The following is a 12,799-nucleotide window of genomic DNA, read 5'->3' as shown; positions in this document are numbered from 1 at the left end:
TAGAAATGATAAAATAATGGCATTCACAGGGAAATGGTCAGATCTTGAACAAATAACGTTGAGCGAGACAAGCCTAGAACACAGAGAACAAAGGCGCATGGTCTCCCTGATACGTGGATGTTGGGGGGTGGGGGGAAAACAGTAGAGATCCTGTCTCTAAAACAACAAGTTCCTTTTCAAATGGTACTTCTACATGTTTTGGTCAGTGACTTTACATTATGTCTCTAAAACCAAACAATTACTAAATAAACATAAAAAGGTCTAGGATAGACCTATCAGAAGATCACAATAGCTCAACTGCTACATACATATGATTATATAAGATGCGGCTAGGCAAAATGAACTCCAAGAGAGGGAAACAGGAGGATTTTATTGTTGTCATTATGTTTCATGTACTAGGTGAATTTCCTGTGGCGTACCCCTGTGGTCACTGTATATGATTTGGTACATCGGATATTGTATATATGCATATCTGAGCTAGGGAAGGGAAAGGAAAATGAGGGAGGGTGTAACAAAGATGACAAGAAATGTACTCACTACCTTATTATGTAACTGTACCCCCTCAGTACATCACCTTGTCAATCTTTTTTTAAAAGACCCTATTTGAAAACTTAAAAGCAAAATGGCTGCCGATATGGCTCCTGTACTACAGTAGCAGCCTAGCAAGTACAAGGCCTTAAATTCAAGCCGCAATACTTTGATCCTGTGAAGCGGAAGGGGAATCCGGGCAGCCATGTGCACAGAAAGACCTTCCGCACGGCCACCCCCGCAGCAAAGGAGTCCGGACTGAAATTCTGGTGTACAGCACCAAATCCAGTGCTCCTTTTCTTACTACACAATGTGGTAGAGTGGAACCAAAGTACACAGGTTTTGCAATCTCTTAGGTCTACATTCAAGTGCCAGCTTCACCATTTCCTAGTTAGGTAATCTTGGGAAAAATATTTAAGCTCTCCAAACTTTACCATTTTCAACTTTAGAATGGACAAATACTAGCGCTATAAATTATAAAGATTGAAAGTTAATGAGGGAATTTCCCTTTCCCTTGTTCAACAGAATCATTTGATAAGAAAATATTCTTAATTAGCTGGATCTTGAAACAGTCTAGCTACTTAGTTCTATGCCCAAAGTTTAAAGTATCAAGTAACTTTGTGACATGTAAGTTCAATGTTCACTAAACATGTCCATGGTGATAGAACTATTCCAAACATCTGACATTTCTTTGTAATTCCCTTCTACTTTATGCTTTGTCACCTTTCTGTTAGTCTTTCTGTCCCAAATATTTGGATTATACAGTACTTATTTCTTTAGGGCGATGGCTGACACTTCATGACCAAATCTCTAAGTATCCATGAGAAAAAACAGCCATGAACATTACAAATTGCAAGACTGTAGGGACCAGGCTCTAGCCCTTAGGAACTCACAGAACATTACCACTTGCTAGCCAGACATGAGGCTACAGGATATAGTGTTCTTCCTGCTGGGTTTTGGTCATGCTTTGGTCTAATGCTTCCATTCTTCTGTTCTTCCCTTTTGAAATGGGAATGTTTACTCTGTTCCATTATATCTTGGAAGTATGTGACTTTTTGATTAATTAGAACCCATGGCTCAATTTGCCTGGGATGATAGAAGCTTTAAACTTGAACTGCTGAACAATCTTAGAGTGGTACTCATACAGATGGACTAACGCATTTGGCATTTGGAAATGGTACTGAGTCTTTGGGAACCAAGAGCAGCATGTTGGTTTAAATATGACATATCACCCACAGGCTCATGTGCCGAGTGCTTGATCATTAGCTTGTGGTGCTGGTTTAGAAGGTGCTGAAAACCTTAGGATGTAAGGACCAGGTGGAGAAAGTGAGTCACTGAAGGCATTCCCTTGGGAGTTGTGTATTGTCTAGGGCTCCTCTCTGTCCCCTTGGTACCTATCTTGTATGAGGTGAATAGCTTCCTAGCCTCCTCCTCCATATGCTCCACGACGTTTTGTCTAACCACAGGCCCAGAAACTGAACCAGATGTGTGGACTGAAACCTCTGAAACGGAACCAAAATAAATCTTTCCTGCCTATCAATGGTCCTCTTAGATATTTTCATCCCAGCTATGCAAATAGACTCCTAAATATTCTAGATTACAACTTAAGAAAAGGATCACAACACACCACTGATATTTAGACTTTTTCCTAAATAAATCATAATGAATTTAGCCGTTTAGGGTAATCAGCTTAGTCTTCTTTAACAAGATATCTTAGATGCCTTAAAGAATAGAAATCCATTTTCTTTTTAATTCCAGAGGCAGAGAATCTGAGATCAAGGTGAGGATTCCCCTCCTGGCTTGTAAGTAGCCACCTTTTGCTACGTTCTTCCAATGTCTTTCCTCAGAGTATGTAGAAAGTGAGAGAAAGAGTGAAAGAGCAAGTTCCATGACCTCAATTCACCTCAATTCCTCAGAGGCCCAGTCTCCAAATACTGCTACATTAAGTATTAGAGCTTCAATGGATAAATCTGGGAAAGACACAAACATTCAATCCCTACTATCATCCACCACTATATCCATCATACTATCACCAAATAGCAATTTAATCCTTGTCCCTGCTCATGCAGGCTTTAAAATAATCATTTTTACCAGCATTATCACTCTTGGGAACAACTTGATTATTTTTAGATTTCATTACAGATGCTCTCTTGGTAACTAAGATCGTTCTTCATCCTCTGTATATCACCTTTATAACTATTTTTTTAAGAATAAAAAAAATGTCATCAAAACAAACAGATGAGTCTTTTACACAATCGTTGGCCCACTAGTTCCCTATGGGGACAGGAGGGCAGCTCTCTGCTTGCTTGCCTGAGGTTGCCTGCTCATCAAACACCAGTCTTGCATGCCAGTGGGGGAACTCCTGTCTGCCCAATGGTTCCCCAGCAGAAAAATTCAGGTTGTCAGTCCAGGCTTCTGTCTTTTGTCTCCATGTCTGTCGGCCAACCTTGGCCAAGTAGCTGTGGAAAAGCTGTTGTTGCTAACTAGACCCCAATTCCAGTTTAGGGAGCTTCCCTTCCACATTTGTTTCTTCCTAGAGTACTCTCCCTCAGCCCCAGGGCTTCTCTAGAATGCTGATCCCTTCTCTGTAGCGAATCCCTTGTAAACAGTCAATAATACTGTTTAATACTGTGTGTTTATATAAATATATACATATACATGTGTATATATATATATATATATAATACACTTGGAAAAATCCACAGAAGGTGCATACTGAAAGGAAGCAAGTGGAGACTGTGTGTGTGTGTGTGTGTGTGTGTGTGTACGGATGGACGCTAGATAATATTGGTGTTAATTAATTGTAACAAATGTGCCATTCTGATACAAGATATCAATAGTGGGTAAGCCTGCATCTGGGAAACTTGTAGCTTTCTGCTCTCTTTTTCTAAAAAAATAATATCTATTTCAAGAAAGTGAAGAGAGATTGTATTCTTCAATGTGATTTCTTAAAAATAAAGCACATTTGGCTAAGCATATATCTCTGAAAATGTCTAGAAATATACCAAAACATCCATTTCAAAATCTGAATGATAGAATATACAACTCATATTTTAAATTTGGACAAAAAAGTTACAAGAATACAAAAAGTACATAACTAAATGGTATACAAGTTTTAAAATGATATTCAATTTTTCATCATAACAATTATTAAAAAAGAATAAACGAGCTTGGTTTTTACCAACACCCTGGATTGAACCCAGAACTTCATCCATGTTAGTTAAGTCCTCTATTATTAAACTATATTCCCAGCTACTTTTAAATTTTATATTGAGATGCTTTTGCTAAATTTCTCAGTGTCTTCGAACTTGTGCCCTTACTGTATCCCAGTCTACATGAAAATATTATGATTATGAAGTAGGAACTAATTTTATTTTTCTCACACTGAGTACTTTAATTGTACCCCATCATCTTCTATATTATTTAATATTGAATACTAGTTAAACTACATTAAAAGTAACATTATTGTGTTTTACTCTTACTTTACTAATGTTTTTGTTCACCATGTTTATTTTATTTTTATTTTTTTGCCAGTCCTAGGGCTTGAACTCAGGGCCTGAGCACTGTCCCTGGCTTCTTTCTGCTCAAGGCTAACACTCTACCTCTTGAGCCACAGCACCACTTCTGGCCTTTTCTATATATGTGGTGCTGAGGAATCGAACCCAGGGCTTCACGTATAGGAGGCAAGCACTTTACCACTAGGCCATAGTCCCAGCCCCAGCATGTTTTTTTGAATGTCAGTCCTTTTATGTCTGTTTCCTCCTGATATCTTCAATAGTTTCTTCCCTGATGGTCTGACACTAATAAATAATTTCAAGTTCTTATGAAAATGAATTTATTATCATTCTTAGAAATTTACCTAGATACAGAAATCGAAATCAGCAGTCATTTTTCTCCCAGAATTTTGAATATGCACCCCCTGTTTTCTGGCTTCTATCTGTTATCATGATCAGACAAACTATAGTTATTTTACAGATAAACCATTCTGTTTGTATATTTATTTTATTTTATAATTTCAATAAAATGTGACAAAATATGTATTTTTTTAATTTAGTCACCTTGGAACTAATGCTCCCTGAAACTGAGGATTAATGTCTTTGTTCCTCTCTGGAAACTTTCAGACAATGTAACTTAAAGGAATGTCTTCATCATTCTATTCTTATAGTCTGTATCCCTTGAAAGATGGATTTTAAATTCTTTGGTCTAGTTACTATGTATCTTAAACTCTATTACACTTGTTATTTCTATATATTTTGTTTTGTTTTATATTGGGTAGCTTCCTCAATTATGTTCTAGGCTATTAATAGACTCATTAGTTCTTGCAAGTCCTGTTTGACTCTAAATTAGAAATATATTCTTTTTCATAGTAAATTTCAATTATGCTTTTAACCATTTTCAGTATACTTAGTGTAAAAACTCAACCAAATTACCCTATTATTAAACTGTTAGCAAATTATTGACCTTTTATTCACAGAACTTCATGTATTCTGTACTGTGGGATTATGTACTTATCTTGGTCTAGACCTTATCACATATCCAGTATCCAGGGAATTTTCTCTGCAAAGAAGCTGTGTATTTCTTTCTGTCATCTATATCTGCTACTTCTCTGCTTGAGAAATATAAATTCTAACTCTGAATATCATGAGGTGGAGCAAAAACATGTTTATACGTTCATAAGACAGTCTCTTCAACCCAGAGCCCAGGAAAAGATCTTCAGGGTATTTTTTGTCATCAATCTATACTTTATCCTTTTAATAAGAATTCTGACTTTTGGTAAGTGGCATCTTAGGTCCAACCTGCTTGAACAAGATAGGTCTTGTCTCCTTATCCCCACATGAGAACTAAACTCCAGATCCTTATAATTCAATGAATAACTCCATTGCCTCTCCCAAGTAAGCTAGAGCTCACGCATTGTTCTACAGTCCCGCCACTAGCAATTTCCTGAAATCTAAGTACATTGTGATATCTAAAAGTTTATTTAAAGGATTTTTATGGATAGATTTACCAACAATAAATCTAACAAGGGTCTAATAACTAGAATATACAAGGAGCTTAAAAATCTAAAGCCCCAAAGATTCAATAATCTAGTTAACAAATGAACAAAGGAGCTAGACACTTCTCAAAGGAAGTTCATATGACCAATAAACATACCAAAAAAAACACAAAAAACAACCAGGCACCATTTCTGGCCATAATGGAACTGTAAATCAAAACAACACTAAGATTCCATGTCACTCCAATCAGAATGGCCATCATCAACAAATGCTGGTGAGGACGCAGGGGAAAGGAGACCTAATACACTGCTGGTAGGAGTGTAAACTAGTGACTACGTCCATGAAGGAAATCACTATGGAAATTCTTTCTTCAAAAAAACTAAAAATGGAACTACTCTATGATCTAGTGATGCCATTCTTGGGCATTTATGCAAAAGTTTGCAAGATTGGATATAATAAAAGCATTTGTTGCACCCATGTTCACTGCAGCACCATTCACAATAACCAAGTTACGGAAAGAGCCGATATCCTACAATTGACACTAATGGGTTAATAAAATGTGATATAAATATAAATACATATATTTATATGTTTGTCTATACAACATGGAATGTTATTCATCCATCAGGAAGAATAAAATTATGTCAATCTGGATATTAACTCTTAAGGTCATTGGTACAGTTCAACATAATGTTTTTCTGAAAATTCTTGGCAAGCCAAACTTGCACAGTTATATACATTATCATATGACTGGATCTACCAATTACTAGAATTTAGGCTTTGACTGCAATCATACCAATTTAAATTATATTACTAGTTTGGCTGAACAAAATATTAATTCCCCACAGAATGTGGATGTGCCATTTATTTATGTATTTATTTATGTATGTATTTATTTATTTAGTAGATCATGGAACTTGAACTCGGGGCTAGATGTGTCCCTGAACTTTTTTTAAAAAATTTATTATTATTTTTGCCAGTCCTGGGGCTTGAACTCAGGCCCTGAGCACTGTCCCTGGCTTCTTTTGCTCAAGGCTAGCACTCTACCACTTGATCCACAGCACCACCTCTGGCCTTTTCTATATATGTGGTGCTGGGGAATTGAGCCCAGGGCTTCATGTATATGAGGCAAGCAAGCACTCTTGCCTCTAGGCCATATTCCCAGCCCCTGTCCCTGAACTCTTGCTCAAGGCCAGGGCTCTACTACTTCGAACCACTTTCTAGTGGTTAGAGATAAGAGTCTCTCAAACATTTCCACTGAGGCTGGCTTTGAACTGCGCTCCTCAATGTCAGGTGTGAGCCACCAGTGCCTGGCAGGATTGCCTTTTAATGTGTATTTCCTATACAAATATTTAGTATTTATTCAATTAAACAAAGCAATTGCATCTACCAAATGAATATATAAAGATAACCAACATCATTTTGGTGCTTCTCATTAAAGGACTGAGACAAAAGGAAATTAAGAGATAATTACCAAAAAATTTATTATTGGAGAGTATATGATAAGCAGGGGTATTTTACGAAAACTATGGTGTCAGAAAAAAAACTTTCTGGTGGAACTTTAGAGCTGAGGTTAAAACAAAAACCTTCAAGGCTCTGGTAATGGAACTACATTTCAGCAAGTTACAGATGTCCATTCCCATCAGTTAACTCTATGCCAGGCTTATAAATCTGAATTTCTTTCAAATATTCCCTCCATATCCACACTAAAATCACAGTAAAGAAATATAAAATGTACAAATACATTAAGACGAAGAAAAAGAAGAAAATCAATTCAGAGAATTCTCCATACTGTTGTAAAACCAAGAGATGGAGGAAATAACTGACTTGAGGGAGTAGAGGCAAAACTTGGAAACTAAGGCTAAGATCAAACTGAAGTGAGGTATTTGCTATACAAACCCCTAGAAAAGTCAAGGCCTTGGAAATACAGGGAGCCACAGAAGCACTCTAAGTGGTGGGACTGAAAATACAGGAATATAAAACAATGTGTAGGGGCTGGGAATATGGCCTATTGGCAAAAGTGCTTGCCTCCTATACATGAAGCCCTGGGTTCGATTCCTCAGCACCACATATATAGAAAATGGCCAGAAGTGGTGCCGTGGCTCAAGTGGCAGAGTGTTAGCCTTGAGCAAAAAGAAGTGCTCAGACCCTGAACCCAAGATGCAGGACTGGCAAAAATAAATAAATAAAGTAAAATAAAACAATGTGTAAATTCACAATTAGATACTTCCCCAACAATGCACATGTTCTTATACATATGCATCACTGTGCTCCTCCAAACTCCCCTATTCTTAGAAGCTCATGATACCAAAGAAAAAGTGCTGTGAAATACCAAAATACCCAAATCGAGAGACAAAGGATAAAAAGACAAAAGGATTCCAAAAGCAATACTTAGAAAACCATTCGGTGTAAACCAACTGTACAACTCATGGGGAGAGAGGGAAAAGGGGAGGGGGGAAGCGGGGGAAAAATGAGGGAGGAGGTAACAAGTTGAACAAGAAACGTACTCCCTGCCTTATATATGAGAATGTAACCCCTGTGTAATTCACTTTGACAATAAAGGAAAAAGAAAAAAGAAAAAAAAATACTGAAATGTGGATGCTGCTCCAAAGTCGGTTTATGGAGGTCACATACAAAAGATATGCTAGTCAAGATTTAGAGTAAGAGGCTTGGGATGGGTAAGCCACGGGGCTTCAGTATCATTTAACTTCTAAATATACAGAAACTTTTGAACACACTAACCAATAATAATTAAATAAAAACAGACAGTAAAGGGGTTAGGGGTTAGCCCAGTGGTACAGTGCTTGACTAGCATATATGAGAGAAAAAGATAATAAATGAATAAATACATTGAATATTTACTATATGCCAAGCATACCATAACTCATTTGGCTGTCTTAACACTGTATGAAACCACAGCCTCTTTTACACATGAGGCTATAGGCAGAGAGAGGTTAAATAATTTACCTAAATGATACAGCTAGTAAGTGGTGGAACAGCTGAACCCTGTTTCTCTGAGGGCAGTCTTGCAAAAAATGGCAGAATACTGTCTCTCAACTTGAAAACTAAAGTTAATTTTTAAAAGAAAAAAAAAGGCAATTTGCATTTTTGCTACCTTGTTAATCTGTCACCAAAGAGGCCGGTGGCTCAGGGGTAGAGCACCAGGCCCTAGGGAAGCCTTGGCACCAGCACACAGCCAGCCCGCACGCTGCGCTCCGACTCGGTCGATGGGGACACACGGGGCACGCTACCCCCTTCCTAAGCTACCGAAGTGACGGGCGCGTGGAGGGGGCGGCGAGGCCCCAGCGGTCGGGGCTGCTTCCCGCCGCCGCAGGCTCGCGGTTCACTGCGGGGCGCTGGTCCGGGCGGCAGGCCCTTCCCCTCGACGGCCCCGCCGTCGGCACTGCGCGCGCGGACCGCTGCCGGCCATAAGGATCCTCACGCTGCCCGGGCCGCCTCGTCCCTCGGTCGTCTTCGTCTAGACCGTTCACTCCTCCGGCCCAGCAGGGAGGAGGTCCCTGTTCACCCGGCCAGCGCACACCGCGATGCGACCCGGGTGCGCGCTCGGGTCCCGGGCCCGCCCGGTCCGGCCGCCCACCCGGGCGTGGTGTCAGCTGTGCTCATCCGTCACGCGTGGCCCCGAGTCCTCGCTCCGCGCCGCGGCGGGGGGTGGGGGGTCGCGGGCGACCACCTTCCCGGGGCCCGGGCACCCGAGGGCGCCCACCGGCGGGCGAGCGCGCTCTCCGGGGGCCCGGGCCGCCGCAGCACCGGTACGCGGAGGGGGCCGGGGCCGCCGCGGGGACCCCCCCCCGCACCCCTAGCCCTCCCCGCCGCCCCCCGCCCCGGGGACCCCCCCCCGCCCCCCCGCCCCCCGCCCCGGGCCGCCCGCGCACGCGCACTCGCACGTACCGTCTCCTTGGCCGCGGCCACCGGGATGGGCAGCAGCCCCCGGGCTCGGGGCGGCGCCTCGGGCTCCGAGGCCGCGCTCTCCGCGGGGCGCGCGGGAGCCCACGCCGAGTCGGCCCGGGGGTCCCCGTACAGCCGGTAACACACCAGGCCGACGAGCCCCCCGCCCGCCGCCGCCGCGACGCCCAGCTCCCCCCAGCGCCGCCGCCGCCGCCGCCGCCACGCCGCCTCCGCCACGGCGCCCGCCGCCGCCTCCTCGCGGCCCGCCGGCGCCGGGGCCGCGCCCGCCGCCCGCCCGCACGGCCCCGGCCCGGGCTGGAGCGGCGAGAGCGCCGGCGGCCGCCGAGGCGGCGGCCACAGCAGCCTCCGCAGCGCGGCCATGGCGGGCGCCGCCGGTACCCGAGCGCGGCCGGCGGGCGGGGCGGGGCGGGGCGCGAAGCCTCGCGAGACTTCGGTCGGCGGCCGGGCGCCGGGCCCGCGCCTGGACGGGGCTCCCCGGGGCCCGGCCGAGCCTCGCGCTGCGAGGGCCGCCCCGGGCTGCGCGGGGCGCCGCGTCCCCGGCCCTCGCCCGGCGGTGGGGGCCGCGCGCGCGCGCCGGGTGGCGAGGGGCTGCCCGGTGTGTCCCCTCGGGCCCGGCCCGACGGCAAATTCCAAATCCCAGCACGGTCCCTGGGTAGTGAGGCGGCGGGGGGTGGGGGGAGAGGTGGGGGGGGCTCCGGGCCGGTGACCCTGGCCGCGCGGGGTGGGGGGGCTCCGGGCCGGTGACCCTGGCCGAGCGGGGTGGGGGGGGGGCTCCGGGCCGGTGACCCTGGCCGCGCGGGGGGTGGGGTGGGGGGGCTCCGGGCCGGTGACCCTGGCCGCGCGGGGGTGGGGTGGGGGGGCTCCGGGCCGGTGACCCTGGCCGCGCGGGGTGGGGGGGCGGGGGGCTCCGGGCCGGTGACCCAGGCCGCGCGGGGGCGGGGTGGGGGGGCGGGGGGCTCCGGGCCGGTGACCCAGGCCGCGCGGGGGGCGGGGTGGGGGGGCGGGGGGCTCCGGGCCGGTGACCCTGGCCGCGCGGGGGGGGGGGGTGGGGGGGGCGGGGGGCTCCGGGCCGGTGACCCTGGCCGCGCGGGGGCGGGGTGGGGGGGCGGGGGGCTCCGGGCCGGTGACCCTGGCCGGCGGGGGGGGGGGTGGGGGGGGGGCGGGGGGCTCCGGGCCGGTGACCCTGGCCGCGTGGGGGGGGTGGGGGGGGCGGGGGGCTCCGGGCCGGTGACCCTGGCCGCGCGGGGGGGGGCTCCGGGCCGGTGACCCTGGCCGCGCGGGGGGGTGGGGTGGGGGGGCTCCGGGCCGGTGACCCAGGCCGCGCGGGGTGGGGGGGTCGGGAGTGTGGGCGGCCGGCCGCGTGCTCGCCGGCGGCGGTCGGGTCCGGCGTGTTCTCCTCTCCGCCACTGTCTTGGACACCTTAGCTCCCCGGACCGCCGGGATCCACCCGTCGCAGCTCCCCGGATCACTGGGATCCACCCGTCGCAGCTCCCCGGATCGCCGGGATCCACCGGTCGCAGCTCCCCGGACCGCCGGGATCCACACATCTTAGCTCCCCGGGGCCGCCGGGATCCACCCATCGCAGCTCCCCGGGACCGCTGGGATCCACCCATCTTAGCTCCCCGGATCGCCGGGATCCACCCATCGCAGCTCCCCGGGACCGCTGGGATCCACCCATCTTAGCTCCCCGGATCGCCGGGATCCACCCGTCGCAGCTCCCCTGGATCGCCGGGATCCACCCATCGCAGCTCCCCAGGGCCGCCGGGATCCACCCGTCGCAGCTCCCCGGATCTCCGGGATCCACCCGTCGCAGCTCCCCGGATCGCCGGGATCCACCCATCTTAGCTCCCCGGATCGCCGGGATCCACCCATCGCAGCTCCCCGGATCGCCAGGATCCACCCATCGCAGCTCCCCGGATCGCCGGGATCCACCCATCGCAGCTCCCCGGATCGCCGGGATCCACCCGTCGCAGCTCCCCTGGATCGCCGGGATCCACCCGTCGCAGCTCCCCGGATCGCCAGGATCCACCCATCTTAGCTCCCCGGGCCGCCGGGATCCACCCATCGCAGCTCCCCGGGACCGCCGGGATCCACCCGTCGCAGCTCCCCTGGATCGCCGGGATCCACCCATCGCAGCTCCCCAGGGCCGCCGGGATCCACCCGTCGCAGCTCCCCGGATCGCCGGGATCCACCCATCTTAGCTCCCCGGATCGCCGGGATCCACCCGTCGCAGCTCCCCGGATCGCCGGGATCCACCCGTCGCAGCTCCCCGGATCGCCGGGATCCACCCATCTTAGCTCCCCGGATCGCCGGGATCCACCCATCGCAGCTCCCCGGATCGCCAGGATCCACCCATCGCAGCTCCCCGGATCGCCGGGATCCACCCATCGCAGCTCCCCGGATCGCCGGGATCCACCCGTCGCAGCTCCCCTGGATCGCCGGGATCCACCCGTCGCAGCTCCCCGGATCGCCAGGATCCACCCATCTTAGCTCCCCGGGCCGCCGGGATCCACCCATCGCAGCTCCCCGGGACCGCCGGGATCCACCCGTCGCAGCTCCCCTGGATCGCCGGGATCCACCCATCGCAGCTCCCCAGGGCCGCCGGGATCCACCCGTCGCAGCTCCCCGGATCGCCGGGATCCACCCATCTTAGCTCCCCGGATCGCCGGGATCCACCCGTCGCAGCTCCCCGGATCGCCGGGATCCACCCGTCGCAGCTCCCCGGATCGCCGGGATCCACCCGCCGCAGCTCCCCGGATCGCCGGGACCCACCCGTCGCAGCTCCCCGGATCGCCGGGACCCACCCGTCGCAGCTCCCCGGATCGCCGGGATCCACCCGCCGCAGCTCGCCCTCCTCCCACGTGGACGCCGTCGGCTTGCGGCCGTCTCCTCTCCCTTCCGCCTTGAGCCGTCACACCGCGCTTCCTCTGACGGCCGCCGGGACAGATTGAAACCCAGAACCGGCGGGGGGCGGCCTCCTCACTCCCGGGTGGGTTGCGCCTCGTGCTTGCTTGCAGGGGAAAGTCGGCGGGGCCTCAGCTTCCCACACCTGGCACCCGTCGGTCTGACCGGCGTCGTCCGAGCTTTGGTTTCCATCTGACGGGACGATGGTACCCGGAGCCCTCACGGAGCTTAGGTCCAGTCCGGCGGCTCCCACTGGGCCGGAGGGTCGGGGTCCGGGTCCCCGCTGATTACAGCGATCCTTAGGAAAACCGCTGTCAGGAGCCACCAGAACGACAGGTCCTGCCCTCCACCTGCCCACCTCTTCATCACTCACCTCTTGCCAATGAGTGACCAGTCAGGTCCCTCCCAGTGTAGCTTGTCTTAAGATAGGTTTAGTGGATTTTGCC

General features: G+C 50.1%; 2 protein-coding genes across 3 annotated transcripts in view; one reads left to right on the top strand and one right to left on the bottom strand.

The window, feature by feature from the left end:
• The window catches only part of Micu3 (mitochondrial calcium uptake family member 3), a 71,567-nt gene extending 61,748 nt beyond the window's left edge, over positions 1–9,819 (bottom strand). For both annotated transcript variants that reach the window (XM_048330294.1, XM_048330296.1), the window contains exon 1: positions 9,432–9,819. In XM_048330294.1, the coding sequence (XP_048186251.1) occupies positions 9,432–9,809 (378 nt within the window). In that variant the 5' untranslated portion in view covers positions 9,810–9,819. The remainder of the gene's footprint in view (positions 1–9,431) is intronic.
• LOC125339418 (basic proline-rich protein-like) lies at positions 9,808–12,400 on the top strand. Its single transcript, XM_048330555.1, has 3 exons — positions 9,808–10,101; positions 10,874–11,611; positions 11,747–12,400. Exons 1-3 carry the CDS (start codon positions 9,808–9,810, stop codon positions 12,398–12,400), a joined length of 1,686 nt encoding a protein of 561 aa, XP_048186512.1.
• Positions 12,401–12,799: the final 399 nt, after the last annotated feature.

Source organism: Perognathus longimembris, chromosome 21, assembly GCF_023159225.1.
Source record: "Perognathus longimembris pacificus isolate PPM17 chromosome 21, ASM2315922v1, whole genome shotgun sequence".
In the NCBI taxonomy this organism is placed as follows: domain Eukaryota; kingdom Metazoa; phylum Chordata; class Mammalia; order Rodentia; family Heteromyidae; genus Perognathus; species Perognathus longimembris.
The sequence above is the reverse complement of the archived record's forward strand: the minus strand, read 5'-3'. Positions and strand labels throughout refer to the sequence as shown.

Coding starts and splice junctions, on each gene's coding strand:
- LOC125339418 (XM_048330555.1), top strand. CDS start 9,808: ATGGCGGGCGCCGCCGGTACCCGAGCGCGGCCGGCGGGCGGGGCGGGG. Junction 10,102..10,873: donor AATCCCAGCACGGTCCCTGG/GTAGTGAGGCGG, acceptor TGGACACCTTAG/CTCCCCGGACCGCCGGGATC. Junction 11,612..11,746: donor AGGGCCGCCGGGATCCACCC/GTCGCAGCTCCC, acceptor CACCCATCTTAG/CTCCCCGGATCGCCGGGATC.